Here is an 8481-nt window from a genome sequence, read left to right as displayed (position 1 = left end):
TTCCATTAGATTGTAATGACTGCTAAGATTTTTAAGGACAGGAGTTTTATCCCACTCATCTTTTTGCTGTTTGAACTTCTACTCGTGTACTTCATATCAAGAAGAATAAAATCTGAGAACAAAAAGATAACAGTATTGTAGCAATTAGGTGTCAATGATGCCTAGACTAAAATCATACATTTTTATTTAAGTATGCACCTGCAGATTTTCCCTCACTGTGTTTGAGAAGTTTGCCAAAGAAAACACATAGATTTTATCAATATCTCAATTCTCCTAATCACTCAGCAAGTTGGCAAAAGGGTATCAACTCCATCCAACACTTGTACGGTTCTCTCTCAGCAGGCTGTCAGAACTCCCTCTCCCATTCCTCAGAACCCTGCTCATGACTCACATGGAGCCTACACTCCTCTACAGAATTACCCCCTGATTGTTGGGTCTTTGTGTTTGCCTCTCCAAATGGGCACTACTCCTTGAGGAGCAAACTGTATTTAGTCACTGGTATAAACCCCAGTCATATTGCAAATGCTCATTACAACCTGTTGAAAGAATGAATAAATGAATGGCCATGATTGACCCGCTCCACTAGGCTGACCCATTAGGAGTCTTAACCTGCTTAACTTCTCCAGGCCTCACTACTACTGCTACTGCACACGTTGGAAGACCCTACATGCCCTTCAAAAGACTCCGCTTAAGTTCCACTGGTGCCATTAAATTCCAGTGGTGCCTCATCCTAACATGACTCTTTGCTCAATGATCTTTTAATGTCAGTTCAACATCATGAAAACTGTATCTTCTCATTAAAAACAAAACTCCAGTGCAGAGGAACTATGCTACTTCAAGCAAACACCAATATTTTCTAAATCTTTGGGGTTTTTTCTATGACAGTAAATAATGCCTTAGATAATTTGGGAGGCAGACTGAAGGGAAGTAAGCCATGGGAACACAGAAGATGCCTAGTAAATATTCACTCTTCTGCCCTCTACTCCCACAATCACTTACCATTTACATAGCACCTAAGATGATAACATATATTAATTCCCTTCCACTAGATTGCATGACTGGTGAGATCTTTAAGGATGGGAGTTTGATCTCATTCATCTTGCTCTTGTTTAAACTTCTGCCCATAGGGACATTACAGAGAAATGGATAAAATCTGAAGACAAAGAGATAACAGTGGATTGTAGCAATCAAGTATCAATGATGCCTCCATTAAAATCATGCATTTTAGCCCAGTAATTATATGGAATTGTTACATGGGACCTCATCATTTCACTGAAGTCAAGTAGTGATTCAACAAATGGCACACACAAATACAGGCATCCCATGTACTTTTGTGCAAAGGTCTCCCTTCACATAGTCTATGACTTAATGTAATTGTAACTGAGATCTCCTTACACTGCTTTTAACTACCCAGAATTGGACTGGGGTTTTATATTTTCCACCTGGGTTAAAGTTCAAGGATACTACTGAAGCAAGACTGGTAATGTAAGATCTAAATTCTGTGGTAATTACCAATAAAAATAAATAGTCAAAATGTCTCTTTAATTAAAGATTTCCTTTCCAACAAATAGGTTTTATGAATATCAAGGATTCAGCATCCTCATTAAACGTTATTTTTCTATTTTGATTTATCACAGCCTTCATTTATTGTATGTTATCTTTATCAAAAATCCATTCCCATGGTTAGGCTGCTGGCATTTTTTTTTAAACCACTGCTTCACTTGCATGTGCTAGCAAGTTGGAGGCACTGCAGGTTGTCAGGTGGTAACTTCTCTGAAGATAAACTCCCCATTAATGTTCTTGGCCATGGTTCCCTTTCCCTGAAGAAACTTTTTGCAGCTTTCAGAAACTGGAATGTGTAGCTACAATTTTAATTTAAACAAACAAGTACAAATAGAAGAGTATATGATAAATCCTTATCCTTTGCAATATGTTGATACTTCCAGTGTTTTGTTCTGTTTATTGCCATGAGGAGAAGTATGTGGCAAAAGTCAGATACTTTAGCTGTGCAAACCAAATCCACCACAGGAGAGAACACACACACACACACACACACACACACACACACACACACAGAGGTATAGTAGGAATAAGCCAAAATCTAGGAATCAAACAAGCAAGCCTGTAACAGCTCAGCCACCCATCATGTATTGTTAGGAAAAATAATCACCATCCCCAGCCTCAGCTTCCTGAAATCCAGAGATAATATCTACCATTCTAGCTCAGCACCTCATTCCAGAGACATAAACTCTGTCCTGCTTTTCTCACCATAAATTTTACAAAGAACATTTCTGTGATATTTAATATACTGTACTTTGATCAAATTCCCCTCGCAATATTACTTTTTATTCTTACTCTGCCCTCTTTGTTTTTAAAGTTTTTAGTGGTTATGTCATTTTTTCATATACATATGTATATATATCTTCTTTAATATTCATCACTGCCATCCTCTTCTTCCCTCATCACAGTATCACAAAAGTATTACATCATTACAAAACACATGATATGCATTTAAATATATGTAATTTTTTTGTTTTTATATGTGTAATAAATTTTTAACAAGGGATATATCAGAGGCTATGGGAAGATATGAAATAATTTTGCATCATATATTAAAGCCTTGAATCCTTCCCTAACTCTTATGCCAAATTCTACGCACCATGTGTCCAAGGAAATATCTTTTGTTTGTTTATTTAGAAACCAATTCTAGCTTAGAAAACATATACAAGTATGGTTCATAACTTTGGAAGCAAGTATCACTTCTAGTCTGGATTTCTATTCTTGCAAGAAAAATTTTGCTTCCAAAACATGATATATCTAAACCTCTCCATTTTAGTCAGTCAGAAGTTAGTGTAAAATACTAGGGGTTAACTCTTCACCTCTTGTGTGAAAAGCCTCCACATCATGGTCTTCACATGAACCTACAAGGCAATGATATCCTTCCCTATGGAACAGAAAACTAATCCACAATAACCTCACAAATTCAAAATGTTAAAAACCATTAGTGTCATTAAATCTGAAGCTAAATCAATCAGTACTCACATACAATTTCCTACTCAAACTATCACTTCACTACAAACACATATGTATAATTTTTGAAATTGTGCTTTTATGGCTTTCACTGACATGTGGCAACTTTTAAGCACTAAATTGTTTAGCACATAATTTTAATTCTTCCTTTTGGTTGCTTACAGGTTTCTACAATGCCCTTTCTGCATGATTCTAGTACACTCTATGCTAGTTCTCTTGCCTGTCCAACTACTTAAAACTGCTTTAACCATAAATTTCAAAAACTTTACTTTGACCATAATTTCATAGCTTAACTTTTTTTCAAATTCTTCATTCAGAGCAACCTGAATTGAAGCTGAGAGAAAAATGCCTTTAACAGTTGCTCAATGCTCTTCAAAAAGCAAAAAAAAAGCATAATGAAACTGATGCTCATCTGAACTCCACCCATCTCCAATTTCAACACAGCAAGTCACCTGTTTGTTCTTAGGGCAAATTGAGAAGCACACGTATTGGTATTGGATATTGCTGAAGATAATTTATGCAATCATAAGCCAAAGATGCTACGTTGACAAAAAGAAAACCATACAAGTAAGCAAACCCTAACACACTTGAGACACGCCCTCCCGGTATATAAAGGCTTGTCTCTGTCCTCGGCAGCAGGCACTCCCTGAGCTAACCAGTACCACCATGTCTGTTCGGTACACCTCAAGCAAGCAGTTCTCTTCCTCCCGCAGTGGAGGAGGAGGAGGAGGAGGAGGAGGAGGAGCATCATCCCTCAGAATTTCCAGCAGCAAAGGGTCCCATGGTGGGGGATTTAGCTCAGGAAGATTCAGTAGTGGCTCCTTCAGCCGTGGGAGTTCTGGTGGAGGCTGCTTTGGGAGCTCCTCAGGTGGTTATGGAGGAGGTTTTGGTGGAGGGAGCTTCGGTGGGGGCTTTGGAGGAGGCAGCTTTGGTGGGGGCTTTGGTGGAGGCAGCTATGGTGGGGGCTTTGGTGGAGGCAGCTTTGGTGGCGGTAGCTATGGCGGTGGAGGCTACGGTGGTGGAGGATATGGTGGTGGAGGAGATGGTGGCCTTCTCTCTGGAAATGAAAAAGTAACCATGCAGAATCTGAATGATCGCCTGGCTAGCTACTTGGATAAAGTGCGGGCTCTGGAAGAATCAAACTATGAGCTGGAAAGTAAAATCAAGGAGTGGTATGAAAAACATGGCAACTCGAGCCAGAGAGAGCCTAGAGATTATAGCAAATACTACCAAACCATCGAGGACCTTAAAAATCAGGTAAGCAGCCTTTTAAAATCCAACCTTAAATCTATTTCTATCCATGTAGTGCAGGTAAGTAAATAAGAACTTAAGCCTAATGTAGCTATTCATTGCATGCACCTAAGGTATTTGCTTCTAAACGTAATGTAGTGTCATCTAAGATAAATATTTGTGATGGTATCATTGTGGCAGTCTTCATCCAGTAAATGTTGATGAGAGACTACTGAGAATGTTTTAGGTTTCTAATGAGCATATAATGAGTCCATATTTAAAATATATTAGGTCATTTACAAATGTAGGCACTAAAAGAAATATTAAATGGAAAAGATTGATAACAAGCCACTTCTGGTACTGATGTTTCAGGAAACATGAACTCTTCATCATGGAAATGAAATACTATATGCCTCCAGGGAATCTGTGACCTTTGCCTACAAATTGGCTACAAGTTCAGGGTACACATACTTAAGAAGTATTTAGAGTAAATTATATACAGGTATGAGTCAGTTGAAAGTTGGCTGAAATGCATGAAAACTGCATAACAAAAAAGAGAAAGATACTTACTAGAATCCAGCTACACAATTCCAGTGAGTTTTTAGAACAGAATTACACCAAAGAGCACTGAAACTTCATGAGAATTGAAATATCTGAGTTAGCTGGTGGTTTTCTATTTAAGCTATTTAAACTATTCTCCCTCTAGACTATGGGAGAAAATAACAAAAGCAGAGTTTATCTACACCACTGTAAAGGCCACATCTTCATGTGACCTCTTTTTAAATAATTTGTGCTTCTCTTTCCAGATCCTCAGTCTTACAACAGACAATGCCAATGTCCTTCTTCAGATTGATAACGCCAGGCTGGCAGCTGATGACTTCAGACTGAAGTAAGTGAAGTGAATGTGGTCCAATATTGTTTTCAACAATGATTTTAGATACTCAAAACAAGATTTACAATTTCCTGAATTCATCCAAATGGTACAAGAATTGTCTAGGAAATTTCCTTTTCATTATTGCCTTTTTAACAATTTTTAAAGAAAGAAAATGCATTAAAAGGAACTAACATCTAGCCTTCTCTGTATTAAATCACCAACACTCCTGTGTGGACTAGTGTATTTTAATGTTAGCATTGATATTAAACCTTCTTTATATTTGCTTTGTAAACAATCTCTGCTGAGAGATGGTTTCTAGTATTTGTATCATACTGGTTTCAGGTATGAGAATGAAGTGGCTCTGCGTCAAAGTGTGGATGCCGACATCAATGGGCTGCGCAGAGTTCTGGATGAGCTGACCCTCACTAAGTCTGACCTGGAGATGCAGATAGAGAGCCTGAGTGAAGAGCTGGCCTACCTGAAGAAGAACCATGAAGAGGTGACACAAAACTCTATTTCTCCCAGCCAAGAAAAGGTTCATTATGGTCCTGGCACAGTCATTAAACCTATGTGTTCCTCAAACAGGAAATGCGAGACCTTCAAAACGTGTCCACTGGTGATGTTAATGTAGAAATGAATGCTGCCCCAGGTGTTGATCTGACTCAACTTTTGAATAACATGAGAAGCCAATATGAACAACTTGCTGAGCAAAACCGTAAGGACGCTGAAGCCTGGTTCAATGAAAAGGTAAGTGAATCCCTCTTTATAAGGAAGTCCATGGAAGTTTTCTTATCTTGCCAGGGTTTTCTCATCTTTTCATCTGTTTTTACTATTCTAGAGCAAGGAACTGACTACAGAAATTGACAGCAACATTGAACAAATGTCCAGCCATAAATCTGAAATTACCGAATTGAGACGCACTGTGCAAGGTCTGGAAATAGAACTACAGTCACAACTGGCCCTGGTATGTTAAAAGTCCTCTGAAAAAATGTTTATTGTATTATACAAGGTCTTCACTCATACAAAGCTGAGGACAAGAAACTAGAAACAAACCAGAAGTTCTATGTTCATGTAGAAAAAGAATTATAAGCATTGGTGTAAGAGGGTTGAAATTCCAATGCTGCCATTAGACATAAAACAAATTGTAGTCATTTTCCTAAAAATTTCTTCTAGGATGTCTTATTGCATACTTTGATAAGTTTCAAAATACTGAATTGACAAGGTCACTAAACAACAACAAAATCTTTCCAGAAACAATCCCTGGAATCCTCCTTGGCAGAAACAGAAGGTCGCTACTGCATGCAGCTCTCACAGATTCAGGCCCAGATCTCCTCTTTGGAGGAACAGCTTCAACAGATCAGAGCTGAAACCGAGTGCCAGAATACAGAATACCAACAACTCCTGGACATTAAGATCCGACTGGAGAATGAAATCCAAACCTACCGCAGCCTGCTAGAAGGAGAAGGAAGGTAAAATTCAAAACTGAACACTTACTCCAATTTTTCATTCAATATTTCAGATAGTGAGACTGATTACTCAAAGCCTAGGGAAAATGCCAGAGGATGGGAGGCAAGAAGGGAAGTGGAAGGCAAGCAGTCTGGTTTTCTCGTAGATTTGGTCCAAGCATGATTGGTGAAGGCCTGCGGCTCCTGCCTGTAATCGTAGATATTCCAGAGGCTTAGATACGATGGTGGTTCAAAGTCAGGCTGAGCAGGGAAAGTCTGTGAGACTCTTATCCCCGGTTGACCACCAAAAAGCCAAAAGTGAAGCTGTGGTTCTAGTGGTAGAGCACCTGCCTTGAGCAAGAAAGACAAAGGAAACTGCAAAGCCGAGAGTTCAAAGCCCAGGACCAGCACAAAAAGAAAAACAGCAAAAGCCTGACTCTTAGGGTTGTATGCTTTTTGTTCTGAAGTCTAAACACACTCGGCATGCTTGCAGTCCCCTCAGAGGACATTTTGCTTGTCTGCTCAAAGAAACATGGCACCGCGAGCGTGCTCTAGTCCCCAAGCTGAGACATAACCAAATATGGCCTCACCTCACTTAGTTCCGGAGGCGGTGGATCCTACGGCGGCGGACGCGGCGGCGGAAGTTCCGGTGGCGGCAGCTACGGCGGAAGTTCCGGCGGTGGCGGCCACGGCGGAAGTTCCGGCGGCGGCTATGGCGGCGGCAGCTCAGGCGGCGGCGGCGGCCATGGAGGCAGTTCCGGCGGCGGTTACGGCGGCGGAAGTTCCAGCGGCGGCTACGGCGGCGGAAGTTCCGGCGGCGGCGGTGGTCATGGCGGCAGTTCCGGCGGTGGCTACGGCGGCGGCTCCAGTGGAGGCCAGAGCGGAAGTGGTGGCTTTAAGTCTTCTTCTTCCGGATCCGCTGGAGAGTCATCTAAGGGACCAAGGTCAGCAGAAAATATCTGGGGTAATCAGCATTAGTTTTAACTTTCTGTGATGGTTTGACCTTTTCTTTCTTTTGCTCTTTTAAGTTCAAGAGCTGGTTTGTTGTTTTGTTGTTTCTTTTTTAAATGAAATATTAGGATCTTCATTTGCATTTTTAAATAAATTATATCGACACCAAATGGCCTGGCCTATATGCCACCCATAACTTAAACATCCCTTGGGCTTAATTTTAATTTTCTTCCTTTAAATTTAAAAAAAAAAGTTGATTTTTTAAAAATCTATGCTTATGAATTAGCCTAGGAGCCTTACAATTTGGCCTACAAATTGGCCTAAATCCTAATTTTTCTTTGTTATTATTCATACAGATACTAACAAAACCAGAGTGATCAAGACCATTATTGAAGAAGTGACACCTGATGGTAGAGTCCTTTCATCCATGGTTGAATCAGAAACCAAGAAACACTACTATTAAGCTACAAAGAGAGGAACCAGTCTCCCTCCACACAGCCGATTCTACACAGATGCATGGAAGACAAAACCATGCAAGAAAATGCTGTGGAAATGGCTGGTGGAAGTAGGCTCGCTCCTTGAACATAAGGTGTCTGAAAGGTGTTCTGTGATTTCTATATTTCTTTTTCTCACTTTACCAGAAAGTATTCTTTTGATGATGAAAAAAAAAAAAGGAAAACTTTCTGTACTCATTTACTAATGAATTTCAATAAACTTTCTTACTGGTGCAAATTTACCTAAATTTGTCAGAGTTTATATTTGTCGTCATATGGGTATCCTCAGACCAAGATAATCTTACTTGAGTGAAAAAAGTCCATGAATCCTCAGGTATAACTCAACAATATTCAGGAAACTCTCAGCCCTCTGGCTTTAAATTATTACATTTGTGCTACTTTTAAAATCTCAAGACCCTACTTACCTAAAACTGGAAATTTCTGGTTCTTTTCCTTC

General features: G+C 39.7%; 1 protein-coding gene across 1 annotated transcript; it reads left to right on the top strand.

Moving 5' to 3' along the window:
- Positions 1-3696: 3696 nt before the first annotated feature.
- Krt10 (keratin 10, type I) lies at positions 3697-8250 on the top strand. Its single transcript, XM_013037588.1, has 8 exons — positions 3697-4287; positions 5067-5149; positions 5477-5633; positions 5720-5881; positions 5973-6098; positions 6386-6603; positions 7179-7543; positions 7887-8250. The coding sequence occupies exons 1-8, from the start codon at positions 3697-3699 to the stop codon at positions 7991-7993; spliced, it is 1809 nt and encodes a 602-aa protein (XP_012893042.1). The 3' UTR covers positions 7994-8250.
- Positions 8251-8481: the final 231 nt, after the last annotated feature.

This window comes from Dipodomys ordii, unplaced genomic scaffold (assembly GCF_000151885.1).
Source record: "Dipodomys ordii isolate 6190 unplaced genomic scaffold, Dord_2.0 Scaffold7, whole genome shotgun sequence".
In the NCBI taxonomy this organism is placed as follows: Eukaryota; Metazoa; Chordata; class Mammalia; order Rodentia; family Heteromyidae; genus Dipodomys; species Dipodomys ordii.
Note: the sequence above shows the minus strand (reverse complement) of the source record. Positions and strands in the feature narration are given on the sequence as shown.

Excerpts from the sequence above, each read along its gene's own strand:
- Krt10 (XM_013037588.1), top strand. The coding sequence starts at position 3,697 with ATGTCTGTTCGGTACACCTCAAGCAAGCAGTTCTCTTCCTCCCGCAGT. Across the intron at positions 5,634-5,719 it reads TGAAGAAGAACCATGAAGAG|GAAATGCGAGACCTTCAAAA; the intron begins GTGACACAAAAC and ends TTCCTCAAACAG. Across the intron at positions 7,544-7,886 it reads GTCAGCAGAAAATATCTGGG|ATACTAACAAAACCAGAGTG; the intron begins GTAATCAGCATT and ends TTATTCATACAG.